The sequence below is a fragment of the Mirounga angustirostris genome, unplaced genomic scaffold (genome assembly GCF_029215605.1).
Source record: "Mirounga angustirostris isolate CCGP_5_RB_7025 unplaced genomic scaffold, mMirAng1.0.hap1 SCAF_1, whole genome shotgun sequence".
Lineage (NCBI taxonomy): Eukaryota > Metazoa > Chordata > Mammalia > Carnivora > Phocidae > Mirounga > Mirounga angustirostris.
Window position 1 is genome coordinate 177,616,479 of NW_026991709.1, and position 22,417 is coordinate 177,638,895.

The following is a 22,417-nucleotide window of genomic DNA, read 5'->3' on the forward strand; positions in this document are numbered from 1 at the left end:
ACAGATTTTCCCTCTGACAGCTGAGCCCAAGGTGAGCAAATTCACCAGGACTGGCTTTTAGGAGACATATCCCTGGCTTTAAAGTTTCCCTCTCTAAGGTTGTTCTCTTGGCTCAAATGAAGTGGTCACTCATATGAGTTAGAATATTGTCAGTATTCATTTCTTCCACTAACATCTATTGTGTGTGTGTGTGTGCACGTGCATGCATGCGCACTGGGCATGTGTATACTTGGATATATTGTCCCATACATAAAATTTCACATCTTTTTCCATGGTAGCCTTTAGTATTAACTACCATTTACTTCAGTGTGCTAGGTATTACACTGGGTGCTTTACATAATTACCGACGAAGTCCTCACAATATTGAAGTAGGACATATCAGCAACGTTTGACAGATGAGAAAATTGAGGCCCAGAGAAACCATTGATCAAGGTCACACAGCTAATACAGAATAGAAACAAGATCTGAGCTAAGGACTGTGTGACCCCAAGCACTGGTGTCCCTAACCCTGCCGAACACCACTTCCCTGTGAATGTGAACAGTGAACGAGATACAGTTCTCCCGTATTTCATATTCTGAAATAAGGAAGCTAGATGGGACTTCATTGGTAATCTGGGCCTACCACTGAATTTCACAAATGAGGAAACCAAGTTCCTGTTCCATGGGAAAAAATTAAGCCAAGGACTCCCTGCTTCACAATTTGCGAAGAAGAGACCCTTGCCTAATACCCATATTTAAGAGGCTGTGTAGGATTGTTCTTCACATTTAGTGATAATCTCATTTTGATAATCTCTTTGGGCGATGACAAAAAAATATATCTGTGAGAAAAGTGATTTTTATGTGTTTTTGATGATGCTGTCTATAGTTCATTAGCTTTTACTTGCCAAGTTGTTAGCATTTCTTACAGTGACTTGATTTAGATGACACAGGCCAGCACATCTCAAACTCCAGTATATATAAAAATCACATAGGATTCAGCAGGTGTCTAATGGGCCTGGAGATGCTGTAGCTCTCACACCAGGTGATGCTACCAGTTGACCGACCACACTTGGGCAAGGGTGCAGGCAGGATTTGGGGAAAACCTTTCCAGCTTCTTCTCTTTGTAAGAAGCATTTCCAGGTATCCAGGTCACTGGTAAGTGGTGCTATAGCCTGCTAAGAGCTAGCTAGGTAACAGTGAAGATAATTTCCTTGGGTATTTACCAGGGCTTCTGTCTCCATGAATTATTCATGAGCCTCCCTCACCTATAGCAAACATATCTTTAAGGGTGGGGTTCAGTGGAGAAGGCACATTTGTATTGCAGGGAAATACACTGAGGTTGCAAAATGCAGGAAAGTTGAGACTGCTTGGTGCAGAGTTGTACTCATGGCACCAAGCAGAGGACGGGTCATGGAATAAGTGATCAGTTTAAGCTGGTGACTAAGAGCAAGGCTGCCAGCCACCCATGGTTCAAGTCCCAGGTCTGCCCCTGGCCAACTCTGTGTCTTTGGCAGGTTACCACTCTCGGACTTCATTTGCTTATCTGCAGAATGGAAATGCAACCATTATTTACCTCATGATGTTTGAGGAGGAAATGAGATCGTGCGTGCATGTAACACATGATACACATTTGGTTTTTTTGCTTTTTTTCCCAGTTATCGGGGGCTCAGTGAGTATTTCTGGAATAAGAGGATAAAACGCTTTGAATCATTGCAGACTTAAATTGAGCTGAAAGAGTTCTGTCTTGTGAAATTCTTAGGAACCTGCTTCAATGAATAGATAAAGATGATTTGTAAGTAACTTTTTGCATATAAATGGTGCTTAGGTGCCTAGAAACCGTTTAAGCAGAACAGTTGGTCCAAACTTATGGGACTTTCTGCTTTCTCCTACCTCCCAAATGAAAAGAAATTTTAACCAGTTTTGCATAAAGAGTTTTAAGATGCATTTCCTGTTATTCTGTTATGCAGTGGAAGATGCACAGGAGTAATATAAAGCTGGATTGGGGAGTTTGGGTCATAAATAACATTAAGAGTTCCCCTCTCTTCTTTACACTAATCATCTACTTGGCAGACCTCGAAGGATCCTGTCCCACTTCTGCCTTAACCATCGTAACTTCTGGATTAGCCAAGTCCAAGTGGAAACAGCCCTCAGGGTAGCTTATGGCCTTCAGCCCTGAGACGCTGGCACCTGCTGGGCTTTCTTTTCCGAGGAAGGAACCTAGGAGTTTCTTAGCTCTGTGTGTAACCCACAGATTTCTTGGGATTCTTACTGGCTGTCCCAAGATTAGAAAATGTGCTCAGTGTCTCTTAGTTCTAATTATGCTCTTATCTGTTCCTGTTTTTTCTGCTTCCGATGATGCTGATGACGATGATGCTATTAGCAACCATTGCTTATTAGATGCCAGGTATTGGGTAAATGCTTTGTGGAGCATTCACTCATGTCATCTAAGTAGCAAAGCAATGGGTGGCATAGAGACCATGTTCTCAGAAAGGGGAAGTGGAGGTCAGAGAGGGCCAGGCTTGCCACACAGCTGGGAGGTGGCAGAGATGGGACTTGAACTCAAATCCGTTGATTCCAAGGACCATCCTCTTAACCCCTCTGCTTTCCTGCCTTCCTGCTATAGCCCATTTGTGGCTTTTCTTTGGTAAAGTATCTTCTGCCCACGTCTAGCCCCAGAAGTCAATGGCCTGTATGTGTGGTTCTTAAGTGAATTGTGTTCCTTGTATAACATTTTGGGATATCGTTATTGCCAGGGTAGCCTCCAACTCAGCTCTGCATCTCTGCGTCTGCCCCCTTCCAAGAGCGTGGCCAGATGGATGGTGGTGGAAGAATGACAGGCCAGAATGGTTCCAAGGAGGGAGTAGATAACCTAAAAAGGGATGAGAAAGGGATTTGCCCTAAGACACCATGTGTGACCCTCCCATGGTGACAGTGACTGCTTGGTTTTTACTGGGAGCCATCCTTGTCTAAGAGGAAGATCATGGGCATCAGAGCCAGACTGACCAGGGAGAGAACCCAGATTTGCTACTTAAAAAGCCTCACTGAGCCTCAGTTTCCTAATTAGTAAAGTGAGGATGATGATAGCAACTTGACGGGACTGCTGCAAGGATTAGAGGCAGCATACGCAAAACCCTCAATAAAAGGAGGCCATTATTACATTAATATCATTAAATCAGAGGAAAGACTCCTGGCAAACACTTCGAACTCCTTAACCTGATCCATCCATGGAGTATTTATTGTCCCACTGATGTGCCCTCAGCTGTCGCTGCATACTGGGGGAAGGCAGCCTAGAATTCAGAGAATGTGCAAACGGGTTCTGATCCCTTGGTTCTGTGATTTCCCACAACTCTGGCTGTGTGTCCTTCTAGGAAGGGTCGTCATCGATATGTACACCCCTCTCACTGCTTTCTCTCCCACCTCCTCCCTCCCGGGCAAAGAAAAGAGGATCTGATCAGAGTTGCTTTGTCTTCAGGAGCCTGGGGAATTCAGAAAGCAGGGGTACTAGTTCTAGAACTCCATGAGGATAAGGACTTTGTCTAGAATGACCCCTGGTGTATCCCCATCAGCTAAAAGAGGTGTGCACTGAATCTTTGTTGATGAAATAAATCATAAATCCTCTGAGACTCTGTTACATGTCTATGTCAGGGTTTCTCGGCATTGACTCTGGTGACATTTTGGACTAGGTAATTCCTTGTGCCCTCTAGGATATCCTGTGCCCTCTACCTGCTAGGTGCCAGTGGCATCCCCCTCAGGTGTGACAACTGGAAATGTCTCCAGATATTGCCATATGTCCCCCCTGGGGGGCAAGATCACTCACAGATGAATACTTTTGGTCTGCAGAGTCATCTGGGTTTGGTTGGGGTTCTGTTGGGAGGTTTAGGTTTGTAACATGAATGGAGTAAAAAGACTTTTAAAAGATCAGAGAATATACTATACATGTGAGATGAGTAAAAATGTTTCCTTGAAGTCCATGGCAAGCATTTCTCTTCCCACTGGTACAGCTCTCTTTTAGAGTGACAGGGAGGAGGGGGTGTGGGGCCGTTCGCCCAGTGCCAATACCGCAACTTTGCTGGGAGCAGCCCACGTTGCTACTTTAAGAAACGGTAACAGTAGACGCTACAGCTTCTGGTTCAGCTTTGAACCAGCAAGTCCCATACAGACTGACCTGTTTACAAAACAGATGATTTTAAAATCTCAGCCTGTTTACCCTGTTAAAATTGATTCCGTGGCTAAGGCCCGGTTTTGCTTGTTAAAAATGTCCCAGGGCAGGCAGGAGGTTTAGGCACAGTGGGATTTTTCAGGGACTGTCGGGATCAGACTTGGCTCGCAGAAGAATGCTGTTCCTCGAGCTGGCCAAGCCAACCACTTAACTGTGATCAGAAGTTCCAGCACCATTGTTGCATTACTTTGAAACCTGGGTATCCATAAAACTGTCCAGCAGCTAGAGGAAACCCTTAAGATCCCAGAATCCAACCTTCCCCATTAAGAACTTAGGAAACTAGAGCCCAAAGGAGCTGACTATTTCCTTCAAACACCGATACATCGTGTTGTGAAACGTTAATCAGAATAGAACTATCATGGAGGGTGATCCTGTTGGTTTTAATGAGAAACGGAAACTAGATTCCTTAAAAAAAAAAAAAAAAAAAAAAAAACTTGAACAGTGAAACAGAGGGGCCCTAAATGATTTTGTGTGATTGTCTCCTACAATAGATTAGAATTAAAAGCCTGGAATGTAGAGACAGAGGCATTTATAAAGAGGCATAGAAAGCAAATGTTCATCAGAAATGTTTTCCAGGTTAAATGGTATTACCCTCGCATTGTATTAAGTTGACATAATGCTGTCTGAGGCGGACAATCAAATACTCATTCGACACAGTTACACACTGAAGTGTGACTTTAAAAAATCGTAAAACTTTGAAATACACAGTTTTAAAAATGAAAGAAAGGCAAAGTACATTTCCTTCCTTTGGACCCTAACAAGCCCCCATCCTGTTCATAAAGCAGTCGCGTATATGCTCTCCTATGTGCTTTGGGTGATCCAGGGATATCTTGCGGGGCATATTTGGTGGAGAGGTCAGCTAAACTTTTCAAAGGAAAAAAAAATCAGCAATGGAATAAGTGCCAGTAGATTTTCATATAAAAGCAAAAGATTTTTCTTATGAAAATCTATCCAGAAAAAAAAGTCCAAGGTCTGTTTTAGTGGGTTTTTTTTTCCAATCTTTTTATAATTGAAGCCAAAAATGGTATAAAAACCTGAGTTAAAGAGTAAGTTAATATTTATTCATGTCAAGGCAGTCTCCTGTGGACTGATGGATTCACCTGGGGCCCAGGCCCCATCGTAGCCCGGTGCTGTTCACCATTCTCTTCAGCATAGTTACTTTAGGCTTCAGGTCTGGCAAGAAAATGCAATCATGCTGGTTATTGTGGATTGGCTTTTTTTTTTTTTTTTAAATGCCCAGCATATTTATAAATAACTAGAAAAGAGTTGTAAGCCCAATGCTTTAGGGTAGATTTATTCGTCAGATGTCATCAACTTAACAGGGTCCTTTCGTTTGCCCTGAAACTAGTCCACAATTATGCTTCCTCAGTGACCTCCAAGCAAGGGAACTGTATTCAGAAGTGCATTTTTCTATTCCAGTTATACACCAGGGAACATTTATTGGTCCATACTTCTAGGAGTTTAGTCTGTAGAGCCCTGTCACTCATGTGTCATGCCCACCCACCCCCCCCCACACACACACCTGGGCATGACCCCTTTCTTTGATGTGCTCTCTGCCTCTGAGCTCTGTGGGTTTTGTGCATATCTCTGGTGTGCAGTGGTTTCATGATTCTCCAGAAAATGCAACGTCTTGAGGTTCTGTGGGATCTGTGTCTCTGAGGGTCAATGGCCGCTAGAGATCCTTTTTTAAATAGATTCCAGATCCTAGGGGGTTGACTGTGAGCCAGCATATTCTCCTCTCAGCAAGCCTCGTTTCCCACCTCACAAGCAGACACGGGGCTTTCAAGCATTATTTGAGTGGTGAATTTTCGTCTCTGGCCTGACATTCCGGGATCCCAACAGTCTTGAGCAAAAACTGCTAGTTCAGTATAGGGAAGAGGAAAAAGGTGGCAGGAATTGAGAATCTTCACTTCTACGGATTGATGAAGCCTTGTCATGTTGCCCCTAATCCCAGGAAATGGTGTGGGGTAAAGCCTGTCTCTGTTTCTGGTGAATAAGCCTGTAGTATGTTGCCATCTAGTGGACCATATGGCAAACTAAAGATCAATGTATTCTGACCGCAGAGTTCCCCAGAACTAATTAAATCAGCCCGAGAAAATAACTGAAAGAGTTTTTCTAAAAGCACGTGTTGGGGAAATATATGCAAATTTCAGGTGCAACTAAAGTTGACTTTTAGTAATCATGTTTTCTTAAAGTCGGCAAAAGGTTACTCTGTTTCTTAAGAGCTCTTGAATATTTACCACCAGGGAACTAACAAGTTTTTCTTTTTCTTTTTTTTTTTTTTAAGATTTATTTATTTATTTATTCATGAGAGACAGAGAGAGAGAGAGAGAGAGAAGCAGAGGGAGAAACAGGCTCCCAAGGAGCAGGGAGCCCGATGCGGGACTCGATCCCAGGACCCTGGGATCGTGACCTGAGCCAAAGGCAGACGCCCAACCATCTGAGCCACCCAGGGGCCCTAACAAGTTTTTCAAACATGTTACCGGGCCAGGGGCCTGTGATGTCACTGTCATCTGTACTCAGGGTACAGTTTCGTATCCAAAGTCCTAGCAAAAGGCTTTGTCATTACAGGGTTATTTTAGTATTTTTTAAAATGTGATTTTTAAAAGTTTCCAATATCGGGGCACCTGGGTGGCTCAGTCTGTTAGGCGGCTGCCTTCGGCTCAGGTCATGATCCCAGGGTCCTGGGATTGAGCCCCATGTCGGGCTCCCTGCTCGGTGGAGAGTCTGCTTCTCCCTCTCCCTCTGCCTGACGCTCTGCCTGCTTGTGCTCTCTCTCTATCTCTCTGTCAAATAAATAAATAAAATCTTTAAAAGAAAAATAAAAGTTTCCAATATCTTCCTTACGTACATTTCCTTTTTTTAAATTAAATTTCCACAGGAAAAAAATATGCTTGCTTTTAGGAGAAGGAGACGCATGACTTCACAGAGTAGGAATTTCACATTTCAAATTCTAAATCACATCCCAGAACGGTCTGCTGCTGTGGTTTCAGACATAATTTGTCCGAAAACCTGCGTGCTGATTTCACGAACATCGACTACTTGCTCCGCTTATGTCTTTGCTCTTTTGTTTGTTTGCTTAGATCCCTCCCTGGTACCACAGCAGCTGAGTATGCATCAAATCTGAAGAAGATCTACACAGTACGAACAGTACAGGTAAGGTCCAGAAATGGACGTACCAGATGAACACGATGTATGTGGGACATTTAATCCTCCAGCCGGAAAATGGCTGCTATGCCGGCAGTCCCCCCCCCCCCCCCCAGGCTTCTGTCCCCTTGTCAGCTCTCAGGTCTTTTGGTGGCGCTGCGCTTGACTAGGTGTAACCCAGATGCTGGCTATGCACGCCTCCAAGTGGCCTGTTCTTCTGTTGGGGACCTGCTAAAACTTATTTACTACCTAAATATTTCACCCGCGGGAGCAGCAGACTGTGGTGTGTCCCCACATGGGTCTGTGTCCCCATTCAGATCCCAGCTCGGCCACTCCCTCTCTGAGCTCCGAGCTCTGTTTCCCTTCTCTGAGAGGCAGTAGCGTCCCCCTGCGGGCTTACCTAAGTTTAAGGTCACATAGGAAAAGCAGGTGGGGGTTGAGCATGGAAGTGGAAGGTGTCAAGCCTGTTTCCTACTTCATGTTCAGCTTCCATCGTCCTAAATTAGGCAAGTTATCAATGCCTTTAATTTCTGTAAAATGGGTATAACAAGAGTACCTCTCTCTGGAGTGGTTGGGAAGAGTGAGTAAGATAATGTGCATACTATGCTTAGCAGGATACCTGATATACTGCAGGTTCTCAACACATGTAAGCTCTTAGTTCTATCCATTCTTTCTCTAGCCAACCCTTACGAAGAAAATTTCTGAAAAACCTGATTTATTTGGTTGATCATATTTCCATGTTCTTTAAAAGCAAAGTCTTTCAAGTGTATCCCCCTTTTTGAGGTTAATGCACTGTTATAGACAGAATAAGGATTTAAGGCTGCTGTCTACTTGCAATGACTATATGTTTAGAATGTTCTAGAAGGGCCAGATTTAAAGTGTGCCTGTTGTGCCTCTAAATCTTTTAATGTCTTAGCAATTTCATTAGCTGGGCATCTAGACTGTGTCCCTTAGGCAGTTTCTCACATTTAGAACTAGCACAAAGACCCTTTTTTCAGAACTTCTCCCATTGTCTGGTTCAGAAAATTTGGTATTCTCCGTTTTGCAGTCCCAGGAGTCTGGTGGTAAGGTGCCATGAATGGCCACTGAGCCAGGTGTAAAGACACAGTCCAGGGGCGCCTGGGTGGCTCAGTCATTAAGCGTCTGCCTTCGGCTCAGGTCGTGGTCCCGGGGTCCTGGGATCGAGCCCCGCATCGGGCTCCCTGCTCCACGGGAGGCCTGCTTCTCCCTCTCCCTCTGCCCCTTCTTGTGTTCTCTCTGTTGCTGTGTCTCTCTGTCAAATAAATAAATAAAATCTTAAAAAAAAAAAAAAAAAAAAAGACACAGTCTAGACCATAGTCCATTTCTGATCTAGTTGGGAAAATGACATAAGCACGTGGAAAGCAAAAGAACAGTGCTGCTGTAAATAATCCTGCGGAGCCAAGTACAAGCAATGTCACAAGACAGCATGTGGGCCACTGTCCAGGGGGATGACTGCTCTCCAATTCCAGGAAAGGCCTCCCCTGGCTTCTTCCCTGCGGTGACGTTATAGACTTTTGTTACCTCTTTCCCAGCAGTCATCATTGTATGAACCTCAGAGCACTTGATTTTGAAGGCTGTCTTCACCTGGAAGTTCTTAGATCCCTTTGACTTCTGGAGGTACTCAATAGACTTTTTCCACTCCATTATGACATCGGGTCCTCAGAGCTCTGCCTGGGATTCCAGGACAGACATTGGTAAAGTCGGATCAGGGCGTCCATTTGTTTCCCTGACCCTGTGTGACCACAGAGCATTAGCATCCAGCAGCCAGTTAAACAGGGGCTTCAGGGACCGATTTTTAGAGTACCCAGGTTGGCACATACTAGGAAATACTTTCTTGAAAACTATACTGGCAGATAATTTATTTTCAGTAAATGTAGATTTCATAAGTGTGCAGTTTGATAAGTTTTGACAAAGGTGTGCAGACATGTAACCATAACCCAGATCAAGATAAAAAGATGTGCATCGTCAGAAAGTTCCTCCATGCCCTTCCATTCATCCTTCTCTTCCAGAAGCAACCACTATTCACATTTCTATCACTATATATCTTTTTGCTTTTTATTGAACATCCCATAAATGGAATCACACAGTATCATACTCTACTGTGTCTATTATTCCTTCCCCTCAATAAGTACTGAAGGATTAGGGTGCCTGGGTGGTTCAGTCATTTAAGCGGCTAACTCTTGATTTCGGCTCAGGTTATGATCTCAGGGTCCTGGGATTGAGCCCCCTGTCAGGCTTTCCACTGAGCAGGGAGTCTGCTTGAGGCTTCTCTCTCCCCCTCTCCCTCGACCCCTCCCCACCACGAGCTCGCTCTCTCTCTAAAATAAATAAATAAAATATTTTAAATAAATATATACATACATATGTACATACTGAAGAATTGAAGGAATGAATGAGAAGTTAACAAATGAACCACTTTTCTAAACCACAACAGAACTACTTGCATAAGGATCCTTTAAGATATAGTCCCCATTCTCAATGGGGGCAAAAACTGATCCTTGATGGGGTGAAAAATCCTACTGTTTTTATACATAAAGCACAGATATATATCCAGTACATAAACAAATAAACCACTTTGCTATGTTATTAACATTTCACAATGGAGTAATTAGAAAAAAGGGCTCTTTGGGGTGGGCTGGAGAGGATGTGATAATGAAACACTGCCCTAAGTGGTCAGGAAGTTCTTTCATATCTCTGATGTGCCTCTGTCCGCCTTGGTTTCCTTATGTGTCAGACTGAGGGAATAACGCTGCCTACTCCCTAAGGTTGAGCGAGGGTTAAATGAGATTGTCTCTGGTTCTTAGTCGTGCTTGGCACTTCGTACTCAGATGTTGGCAGCTTTTACTAGAGTGGTGTTGGATGCTACCCCTTGGCGTCATCCGTTGACGGGCGAGGATGTGGGTGAGGGTGTAGTGTCATCACACTGCCTGGGTTTCTATCCCGTATCTGCCACTTACTAGCTCGGGCAAGTTGCTTAACTTCTCTGTATCTGCTTACTCATCTCCAAGACGGGAACAATCTCGATACCCCCGAGAATAAAATGGCACAAGGAGGTCAAAAGCACACAGTGGGGTCAGATATTAATAACAGGCTCATTTGCCATTACTCACCACCTTCTTCTGGAGCATCTTTTTGTGTTGTTCTCGGTCATGTTTTCTATCAGACAGCTGTGCCCCACTACTTTTCGATGATTTATTTCAAGCAATTCTGTCCCTGCTGCCAACCCTACTCATGAAAACATGTTTAACTTATCAATAACTTCTGGGGTTCCAGCCTGTACGTGCCCTAAACATTTGCGAATAGTCCTGAGTATTGAACAATTGGCTTTGGTGCCAGTTTTTAAGTCTTTTGAGGACGTGCTTTGGTTCCCCTGTGTTTTTATTCTGTTGATTATGTGCTGATTCTTGGACCCTCGCTCTTTCAGCTCTAAAAAACTGCATCCCTCGTGTCTGTGATTTTTTTTCCCCATCTCTGTTTGGGTGAAATATGAGAATCCTGTGTTATTAATGACTGCTTTATAAAGAAGGATATAATGTGTCTTTTTGTACTTTGAGGACCTTCAGCAAATCAGAGATGTTGATGGGGGTGGGGGAGGAATTGTTATTCCCATTTATTAGCTGCAGAGACTGAGGCTGAGAGGTAAGTGCTCTAAAACATCCAGTGGAAATAGCCAATCTTGCCATGCCTCAGGGACTAGAACTCCCGCCCCTTCTAGTTCAATTCTTTTCCTTTCACTCTGCTCTGACTGGGGCGGGGGGTGGGGTGAGGAGGCACGTGCTTCCACACTGCCCACTGACCCCTGCTGAGGACACTCTCTGTAGCCAACAGTAATTCTCTTTGCTTGGATTTAAATTTATTTCTTACTTTCCTGCCTTTCTTGGAAAATTCCGTTTTTCATCTAGTCGTGTTTTCCAGATGCTTATTGATTCCTTTTACTCTTTTGTAAACATTTCCAAATTTTCCACATTTCTCCTGTGTTTTTATGTCCTAAATGGATGGAGTACAGAATAGAACACAGCTTCTGAGCAGGCCTGATTCTACTTGTGGGAGAATGAAGATCTACCTGCCAAATATGATTTGCAAAGGAGGGGCTCCCTCGTCCCCACTCCCTTTCAGCATTGCTACCGCAAACCCCAGCAATTCCACCCCTGAAAACTCATTCCTCTGCCACATTCTACCCTACCTAGGTCTTCTGTGTTATCCCCTTCAAGATTTTGCCACACCGTGTCCCACTTGGGCTGTGTTCTACCCAGTATTTCCCATAAATTGGCTGACTTTTTTACCTAAATTTACATAATACAGAAACTCCATGTTTCTTCTGTAAATGGATATCCGGCATCATTTACCATAAACGGAAAGTCTTCATCAAAAATACATACAATCTGTTAAAATTATGAGATGTTCCTTCTGTACCTGTGTCCTGCCAGTGATAGCAAGACATTATCCCGGGGCGCCTGGGCGGCTCAGTCGGCTAAGCGTCTGCTCTCAGCTCAGGTCATGATCCCAGGGTCCTGGGATGGAACCCCCACATCGGGATCCCTGCTCAGTGGGGAGTCTGCTTCTCCCTCTGCCCCTCCCCCTGCTCATGCTCACTTTCTCTCTCTCTCTCTGTCTCGCAGAAAAAAAAAATCTTAAAAAAAAAAAGACATCATCCCTCATCAGAAGGTGTGAAGTTGTTGTGCTGTTATAGATCATTAAGTTAGGACGACAGATTGCCTTCCAAATCATTGGGGAGTAAGGGCTGTCCCTTTCAGAAAGAGAGGTTTATAGGTCAGTACTGGTAATGAAGAATGATGTGAAGATTGATTCAGATTTTGAACACAGATGGGCAGCTCACAGTGGGTGGCATCCTGCAATAGAACGACCTGGAATGAACCATTTGGGTGAAGGGAGGGGACCGAGGTAAGAAAGAGAAACTCACCGTATTGAAGAGACAGAAGGCCCTGCAGCCAGGTCTACCTCATAGGTCTGTCGAACACAGACTTAATTTCGAGTAAGACGGGATTCTTTATCATTTAATTTATTCATGATGTGTATAACGAGATCGACATTTATAGTCACAGCCCATTTGTGCGGAAATAGAACTGCAGTCCGGTTACCCATGATCCTCTCTCTCTGATGGCTTGCTGGCACTGGGGGCCACTGTGTGGGTGGGGGCTGAAGGGGGAAATGAAATCTTGCACAGTGAAAGTAATTTAGTCACTTCAAATGTAAAACTTGGTCTCCGAAGGGGATCAGAATATGCCACCCCCAAAACTGCCACTTTAACGTAAGAATTCTGTCAAGCTAAGGGCAGTTGAAAAACAGCAGACAGAGGAGGAGCCTTCTGCTCTCCTGTCTGCCTAACATCAGGCATAAATTTCCCTTTTAAGGGTGGCGTAGACTTCCATTTGTAAAGGTAGCCCCCTTTCTTGTCACTTGGGTCTGCAGAGCAAACCTTACTCCACAACCGTTTCTACCGTGTATGTCCTAGTCACCTCCCCCAACGGACCACCTGTAAGGGGCCCCAAACCCCTTTTCCTTTATCCATTCACTTTTCACAGTTTATCACCCTTTGTTATAATGGCATATAAGCTTCCGAGTCCAACCACTTTCTTGGGCTTTCACTTCCATTTTCTGAAGCCCCTGTGAATTTAAAAGTAGTAACGTTCATAAAGAAATATATACCAGTGGGCCTTATGCAGGAAGCAGGGTGCACACGACTCTGATGTGTTTCCCCAGGCTTTTCTGTGGGCTCTTGCCTCTCAAGTTTGAATCCCACTTAGCTCCCCAATTCAGACTTTGTGATTTATTCAGTGACTTCCTATGTGGTGAGAGATTGCCCTAACACCCTATCCTTTATTTTATCTACATGATGATCAGTCCTCCAAACTTTGGTTCTCTCTTTAAGTCAGGCCCTTTTGGAATTCAAAACAAAACCCATTTCTCAAGTACCCAGCTCTTGCAGATCAAAAGCACTTTGCTCTCAGCCTACTGTGTCTGCTGTCAGTTAAAAACATCCTTTAAGTTCTTCCCTTGTTGCCTTGTTTGTTCTGGGTTCTTTCTGTCCTCCCCACAAATATCATTGACTCAGTTGGTGGGAAGCAAGCTCCAGACAACTAGAAATCCATTCCTATTGAATGGAAATACTTGCTTATTATTTAAAAAATATTCTCTTCCTTCATGTGCTATGACCCTCAGAAGAAAGTCTGGATTTTGGTGGGATTTTTTTTTTGGTGGGAGAGGGTGTTTACTGGGTGTTTTTGTTTTATTTTACACCTGCTCATCTGTCACAACACGGCATTTTTTTCTTCACTAGTATTTTCAAGTATGTTCTCTTTCTCATTTCTTCAGAACATTCCAGTAGAAAAATGAGGGGGAAATCTGTCAGTTTTCCTGGTAATGAATGATTATCTATTTGGCAGAAGACTATCAGATGGGGCATAATTGCTCCCATAAGAACTAGTAGACTAGGGATTTATCAAGTGGTCACACTGTCTGTCTAGTGAGTCTAACCACACCTTGCTTCCTTACTTGAGGCATATCACAAACTCTCACTTCACCTTTAATCATTAAGTTATCCAATGCAATAACTGTATCTACTCTAACTGTAGAGGAGGAAATTGGGTTGCAAGGGCTCCATGAGCTGTGAAGGTGATCCTGAGAACCTTGGTCCTAAATCCAGGTAGACTTGGATTTACAACTCCACTGGACAGCCATCCGCCCTGTCTCCATTCTTCAGGGAGGGTGCCAGAATGATGCTTGAGAACTTACCCACCAAGGTGTGGACTCCGGGCAAGGCTGGCCCTCATACGTTCAGCTCTGTTCCCCCAAGAGCTCATCACAGTGCATGCCCATAACTGGTGCCTGCAAATGTTGCCCACATGACTGATGCCCGACTTTTATACCTTTCCTCGTCCAAGGGGGATTGTTCAGGCTTTTGAAAAAAGCACTTAGCTATGATTTATCAACGTTGGGCTGACTTTTACTCCAATCTACTGTTTGCAGGCCACTTTGAATTAACTATAAGAATTAATTATAAAAGCCATTAGGCTTTTGAAATCTATTTGCAAGTTCCTATCTATAGTAAAATTTAGGTTTTTCAACAAAAATAAAAATTGTTACAGAGAATATGATCATGGATTGTCAAGCTTCCAGTGAAATAGCCCTTTTACTTTTGCAGAGTAGGAGGAGGGTCTCAGGAGCTGTGTGATGCTGGATTCCTTCCTCAGGCTGTTTCACCATCATGTATATAGTCATCCCCCCTTATCCAACAGGGGTGCATTCCAAGACCTCCCCGTGGATGCCTGAAACACTGCATAGTACTGAAGCCCATACATAGTAGGTTTTTTTCCTGTACATACATACCTATGATAAAGTCTAATTTATAAATTAGGCACAGTAAGAGATTAACAACAATAACTAATTGTCAAATACAACAATTATAACTCTAATAAAAGTTGTGAATGTGGTCTCTCTGTCTCAAAATACCTTATTGTACTGTACTCACCCTTCTTATGATGATAGGAGATAATAAAATGCCTACATGGTGAGGTGAATGACATAGGCCTGTGACAGAGCATCAAGCTACTATATAGACCTTCTTTTTTTTAAAGATTTTATTTATTTATGTGGGAGAGAGAGAGAGCTGAGCAGGGAGCCCGATGCAGGCCTCGATCCCAGGACCGTGGGAGCATGACCTGAGCCGGAGGCAGACAGTCGCTTCACCGACTGAGCCCCCCAGGGGCCCTCTATAGACCTTCTGATGTTCTGTCAGAAGGAGGATTCTCTGCTTCTGGACTGCAGCTTACCGTGGGTAACTAATTGGACAAATATCCCACATATCGGATGAGGTTTGCCACAAGGAGACAGACGGCTTTAGGGCCGCGTGCTTTTTGAATGAGGCTCTTCTCAGTGGTGTTGCCAGATAGTTTGCTTCTGTTTTGTGTCCATGCACAGACGTGTAAAGATGTGCCTTCATAAGTACCTGAAGTCAGAATTCAGTCTATTGCTGCGTCTTCTTGGGCTGTAATCTCCTCCTGTCAGATTTGCCAAGACTAAAAAAATCAGTTGTCTCTTTATTTTCAAGAGAAGCCGTTAAAGCTACAAACCTTAGCACGATCCTTAGAGAGTGTTTTCTTTTTGGACAAGGAGGAGCATTGTGGTGTTCTTTTCAAGGTGCTTTTCAAGACCCTTGGTGAAATGCCAGGATCTGAGAACTTCGGCGGGGGCCGGGGGCGGGGGGTAGGCAGGTGCTCTGGTTTGGGTGCCCCATTAGGAGGCTTGACATTTAACAGCACCAAAGTCCTTTTAGTTAAAGCAGGGATTTTTATGCTAGCGTACTTTTATCCATAAATTCTACACAGATCACTGCCACCTTATCACGGAAGTCCCAGACTAGAGCTAACCACCATACTCAGCGTGGCAAAGAGCATCTCCTGGCAGGAAGACCTCTTCAGCAGGCATCCCTCATTCTGTGACTCCTTGACCTGGTCCATGGCTTCCAAACTGGAGAAAGATGTGCCTAAAACATACAGTAATATTTTCAAAGGGAATAGCATGGTGGTTAAGAGCACACATTTTGGAATCCAACTCTTTGGCTTCAAATCCCACATCTGTCTGTTCTTACACCACAGACCAATATTGGAGTCATGTTATCGTTTGCACAAATAGCAAACCATTTATCGGGTAAATACCTCCCTAAGGACAGATACACCTCTTTGAGAACCTGCTGTTACTACTAACCTATTTTCGGCTATTCCCTATGTGGTACCACTTTAATATAAGGGATCAAGGTATTCTTGATCAGTCTACTGTCAGGTGGTTTTCTGACTTGAGTTTTATCTTACATTTCATTGTTGCTTTCCTTGCAATTAACTGGGCTTTAATTTTTACACCAGATAGGCTTGAACAACTCCTAAGGATTATCATTCAGTGTACATAAAATTTCATTCCACTGATGTTACTCTGTGGCAGAGGCCCTAGGATTTATTTTTCTAATTGTTCTGTTGCTTGTGCTGTTTTCCTCAGATCTACTTAGGAGACCCTGACAGCCACCCTTTACTTACCCTACCACACAGAGTGATAGTTCTTGTTTGTGTAGTAATTCTGTGTGTAGAGTTCATAATGTAGTGGTACGAGGGCCCATTCCAAACAATCTGGGACGGGTTTTCTTATTTGTAAACCCAATCCTTGTCCTAATCCTAGTGGTCATACCAAACACTGACTCTTAGATTAGTCTCTGTGCCTGTGTTTCCTTATGTATAAAATAAGAATAAGAACTGTGCCCCCTAATGAGGTTGTCGGTAGGATAGATGACATGCATATGTAAAAGTTCATAGACTGAAGCCACTATTATTAACTACTCTTACTATTGTTACTCTTATTCTCTTATTTTTATATAATCTGTTTTTGTCCACCAGCCACCTTTCGTCTGAGTTAGTTCCTGTTGCTATAAGAGAATACTGTAGACTGGAGGGCTTAAACAATAGATACTGGTTTCTCACAGTTCTGGAGGCTAGAAGTCCAAGATCAGGGTGCTTGCATGGTTGGGTTCTGGTACAGGTCATCTTCCTGGTTTATAGACAGATAGCCATGTCTGAGGGCTATCTGAGAGAGAGAGAGAAAGAGGGCTTGTTCTTTTTCTTTTCTTGTAGGGACACTAATCTCATCGTGGGGGCTCTATCCTTCTGACCTGATTACCTGCCAAAGACCACACCTCCTAATACCATCCCATTGGAGGTTAGGGTTTCAGTATATGAATTTGGGGAGGACACAAACATGCAGTCCTACATTTGGGGCAACTTGTTGCTTCAGTAACTTGAGCTGTTCCCTCTTCCTTCTAGAGGGGAAAAGAAAGGAGAGAGTGCATAAGGTGATCTCTCTTCGCCTCCTCCTCTGTAAGCCATCCCCTAATCCAAAGTGTAAGTCTCCTTCTGGGCTTAGAAAGAAGGCAGTCTGTGTTATAAGGAAATATGGTTCACTACGTATATTCAGCACTCAGGTCTGTATTAGATGCCATCCACCTGCCGGAAAAGTCAGTAGCAAAGTCCTTGACCAGTTTTACATGGAGAAACGTTGCATAGGGAGGTTTGCTTAATAACCATAGCTTCCTGTGAAGCAAAGAACTTGGCCCAGCATCAGCAAGGAACATTCTTTAATGCTATATTATGTTCTCTAGCAGAAAACTAGAAAGATGACTGGAAAGAAAATCTATTTCGAATGGATAGGACTTAATGAGAACTGATTTTTTTTTCTTTAATGCATTAATTTTATAATCTAGTGGCATAGTAAATCAATACTGGGTATATTAAACAAAGTGTTTTTCTTTTGAAGATATTCTGGAGTGTGTACAATAATATCCCTCCTGTGACTAGCCTGCCTTTGAGATGTAGTTATCATTTAATGAGAGGAGAGAGGCGACCACTTTGGTAAGTGTCAACTTGTAATTTGAGGTTAAGGTGGGAGGAAAATGGTTGTGAACCTCATAAAATATTTACTTCATGCCAAATTGGAATGCCAAAGTCATTTTCTCCTGCTAATGATGGAAAGTAATTTTAGCTCTTGCTAAATTATGAAGGAAGCTGCTGCCTACTTTCCCCTTCACCCTGGGCTCCATGATGATGAGTAGGTTTCTCAGTGTTCCCCAGTGAACACCCCATTGTGGTCTCACCAAAAATAGGTCATTGTTTGTACGCCAAAGTTATGATGCAGTTCTTTGTATGGGGTGTTGCTGTATTTTGGTTTGTTCTTTCATTTGCATGATAATGACCTGAACAGTGGGGTGTAAAACCTTCTAGGCTGGTGGGAGATGAGAGGAAGAGATGGAGTGTCCACGTCTGCTGTACAGTTGAACCTCAGAGACATCTGTTACGTGGACCCCATAGAAAGTATGGAAGACAGGTCATGGCCCAGTGTCTAGAGGAAGGGATCCTTCTTTATTAGCTTGGTGTAGTGGTGAGGGTGGTAGATAATAAGCCAGTTTGCTTAGGCTGGAGTCCCAATTAGTAATAAATTCTTATATCCCTCGAGTGTTCTAAGTAACTGAGATGTCCACTGGTAGGGCTTATTTCTGCCATACCTGAGCGCTCAAATGTTTTTAGGAATCTGATGCACTCCACTAGATTTGCTTTGCTTTCCTCTGAGTTGGTGTAATTTCTCAGACAGGCTCTCCCATTTGTGGTGGCAGAATGGCTCTCATGAGCTGCAGTCTTACACCCTACAAATGTATCAATCTCAGCCTTCACCAGACCCCATAAGATGCCAAGGCTGGCTGTCATTGGCCCACTGTGGGTCCTCTACATCACTGGCCAATCACAAGGACTAGAAAGAGGCAGTATTTTCATTGGCAAACCTGGGTCATAAGCCCATCTTTGAGGCTAGGATGAGGAACCAACCCTATTGGAATGGGTCTGACGTAAGAGTAGGAGACAAGTAGCTCCTTGAAGGGAAATTGGGGTACTTTTACCAGATGAGCAAGCAGATACTAAACAGGAAAACATGGCAGATGCCCACCACAGGGGCCGAGTCTCCTATTAAGCATATAGTGCAAGGTCGATATGAGAATCAGATGAGGCAATGCCATGAATGTGGTACTGAAACATAAAGGCCTTTACCCATGTAAAGTACTTGTATTAATTTGTCCATCCCCAGATAGCATAGGGAACCTCTCATCACCACCTCACCTCACTGAAAGTGAGAAGCTGGTCACCCATCGCCACCCCTGACCTTGTGGCCACTGAATCCCACTTTCTTCCTTCCCCATCTCCACCCCCTTTCTTTTTCTTTCCTCTTCTTCCTTTTCCAGTAAAAGGGCTGAGGGAGAGTTTATTGAAGAATGCTCCATTGTTTGTTGTTTTTAATGTCATCTGGGTTAAACTAAACGCATGTAGAATCATTTAATCCTTGAGTATAATTTTAAACCTCGGTCTCTGATCCAGGGAAGAGGAGAGTAATGCGAAGGGTGGCGTGTGGAAGATGAAAGTCCCCAAGGACAGCACGGTACGTTTGTTCAGATCCTATTCTAGAACTGGCTATGGCTGGGGTTGTTGTTGACTGCATATGGTGAGCCTCCTGTGCTTTTTAGGCAGCCCACTTGGTCATCTCAGAACAGGACCGGGGGTGAGAAACTCTGTTCTGACGTTCATGATTTTCTGCCCCACAGTGTCACCTTGAAAATGTAGTATTGTGTTTCTCTATAGAAATGATGCAGCTGTGGGACTGTATCCTAAATTCTGAAGAGCTACACACTTCTTAACTTTACAGAAAGGCTGATGATGGCAGTCATTTCCTCACCAGCCATGACTAACATGTGGAAGTTGGTATACATAGTGAGAAGCAGATTCCTGCCACCAAAGGCTTGTCCTTCTTCCACTGAACTTGGTGCGGAGACAGGGGATGCTTGGGAGGCCGTGCATCTTATCATTTGGGGAGGGTTTCGTGTGAGGCTGTGCCCAGCCTCCCTGCGGGACTGACAAGAGCCTGGTTGGTAGGATGGCCTGCTGAGACAACTGGTTTCTAGTGGCCAAGCCTCAGAAACCGAGATTTTCTAGAATAGGCTCAAATTCATCATGCTGACTAAAAGTGAACATTTGAACCCATTCTTAAGCTTTGGGAAACCAAAGTACTTCTTTGAAAATGGATGAAAGGGCAGAAGCTACCCGAGTCACCTTTTCATGGTTTCTTTCATGTGGATAAGCTCAAAGAATTACAATGTCTCCAGAGACCCATAGGTTTGAGTCATTTCCCTATAAGCACAAACCTAAAGATGTGACCAGATTTATTTGTTAATGATGCAGACTATCATCAAGATGCATAGCTCCAGGATTTGCCTGTTATTTGGCTTTCATAAAAAATGTCAGGGGAGCCAACAACCAGGCAAGGCCTGCAAAGCTCCTCCTGCCCCCCACCTTTAAAAGGAGAGAACATAAGTTGTTTTTAATTTCAGTGAGAGCACGGTTTCCTTTTCATGTGCTTTATTGACTCACACCAGCCTTTGAGTTCTGGTAGAAACAATGGTGATGTCAGCGTGTGGTGAACAGTAGCTGACGGGCACATTTGCCCCTTTCTCTCCTTGGCCATCTGCAGTCACAGATAATAGCACGTTCATGTCCTCTTCACTCACTGTCGGTTGGGAGCCTGGTGGGCCAACCTTGTTTGACGTCACAACGTGGGAGGGAACTTCCCCTTTGCCCTAACTTCCTTGCAACGCCCTCAACTTCATCATGAATGGTGTAAGACACCGCAGGTGGGACATAGAGAACGGAGAGGATGATTTCCAGAAGGGAGACCAGTGGAGCCAAAGGGGGCATCTAGAAAAGGGAAAATAAAATCCTCCCCGCGAGTGAAAGCTCACGGTGCTTAACTGCTATCATCTTGGTTAAAAACTCAGCTAGGCTGCTTTCAGTTTATTAGAACATAGTAATAAACACTATTATTAATAGTTAATATGTAGTGAGCACCTGGCATGGAGCAAACATGCAGCTATATATGGAACCAATCTTATCTGTTAGCTTTTTTCACTGCAGTCACAATGCTAAGCCCTTTTAATGCATTTGTTGGCTAATTTCATGGTCACAACAAGCCTGGGAGGTCAGCCCATTGTTATTCCCTGCTCGACTAAGGAAACTGATGTTGCCAGGGGTTGATAACCTGCCCACTCACAGACTAAGCAGCCTGGCAGGATTCAAATCCAATTCTGGAAGAGTTTAGGGCCTGTAAACTCTGGCAAGGAAGTTAAATGGGACCAAGAACTTTTTGAGGGGGGATAACTGGAAGAACTTTTAGGCCTCCAGCTACCCCTGAGTGCATGCTGGCTGCTGACTGGATGGCCTGAGTAGATCTTGGGTAGAAGGGCCTCCAGGTTTCTCACTTGCAGGAGGTGGATGGGAACATGAACTGATTCTTCTGGAGAGATGCATGCATACACACATCAAGTTCTACCCCTTGATGTAAACGGTCTGGCTCCAGTGGATGGAAATTTGCAAGTCTCTCATATTCACTAAACCAGAAATTTCCTTAAGAGCTCATCCCTGTGGTAACATTTTAAGTATCTCATAAACTGCAAGAAAAACAGAGGGCAGGGAGGGTACTGGAGAGAAGGATTTTACTAATAGCATTCAACTATAATCAGTAGATACATTTTGAATCAGTGAAAGCTAAAGGCACTGGAACATTATAAATCATTTTAAAGCATCACCCACCCACCCACCCCATTCTTTTGAACTTCATCAGGGTGTCACTAGAGATTGACTTTGTAGCTTTGGACACAAAGTTTTATGGACACAAAGTTTGTGACTTTGGATCCCTCGTATCTATCTGTGTAAAGTTACTTGTAAAACAATACAGTATATGCCACCATTGTGAGTGTTGACACCCGTGATCCGGGGACGTCTGCAGGCTCCAAATAATGGGCATGAACACAGTGCATGTGAGGCTGAAGAAAATATGACTTGTTTAGCTCCTGAAGATACTTGTCTAAAAATATATGTGTTGTTATTGGTTTTTGTTTTTTGTTTTTTGTTTTTTGGGTTTTTTTTGTTTTTTGTTTTTGTTTTGTTTTGGTTTGGTTTGGTTTTTGTTTTTCATTCTTTTCCCATGCCAGTCCACAGTTTGGAAAGAGTTGTTGTTAGCGACAATCGGGGAACAGTTCACAGACCATGCTGCTGCAGGTAAAGAAGCTCACGCCGTCGGTCGCCTGCTCGTGTGTGCTTGGCTTGTGCTTGTCATTTGGAAGCATTTGTTTCCACGTGTTTGACTTTTAACATGTCTCGAAGTTCTTTACTCCGTAACTCTGAACTTACAGGCTTTTTTCATGTGATCATGGCATTTCATGTCATATGTGTATGTACATGTACATATTTATGTGTGTGTTATATGTATGTACATATGTATATGTGCATATATTTTTCCCCACGTAGCTCATCTTAATAGTGTCCATGAACATCTGTCCAAAATCAATAGGCAAAAAGAAAAGAAAATTTGGTATTGGTTTGTTCTTAATACAGTTTAGGGTAGGTTGCTCATTCCAGTTCTTCCCGAGGGGTGAGTGGTGTCTAGTGGAGTGTGGAGTTA

General features: G+C 43.6%; 1 protein-coding gene across 2 annotated transcripts in view; it reads left to right on the forward strand.

Annotated features, from left to right (window-relative positions):
• The window catches only part of EIF4E3 (eukaryotic translation initiation factor 4E family member 3), a 41,940-nt gene that overhangs the window by 10,001 nt on the left and 9,522 nt on the right, over nucleotides 1-22,417 (forward strand). For both annotated transcript variants that reach the window (XM_045861968.3, XM_045861969.2), the window contains exons 2-5: nucleotides 7,282-7,354; nucleotides 17,681-17,775; nucleotides 19,285-19,345; nucleotides 21,948-22,014. In XM_045861968.3, the coding sequence (XP_045717924.1) occupies nucleotides 17,750-17,775; nucleotides 19,285-19,345; nucleotides 21,948-22,014 (154 nt within the window). In that variant the 5' untranslated portion in view covers nucleotides 7,282-7,354; nucleotides 17,681-17,749. The remainder of the gene's footprint in view (nucleotides 1-7,281; nucleotides 7,355-17,680; nucleotides 17,776-19,284; nucleotides 19,346-21,947; nucleotides 22,015-22,417) is intronic.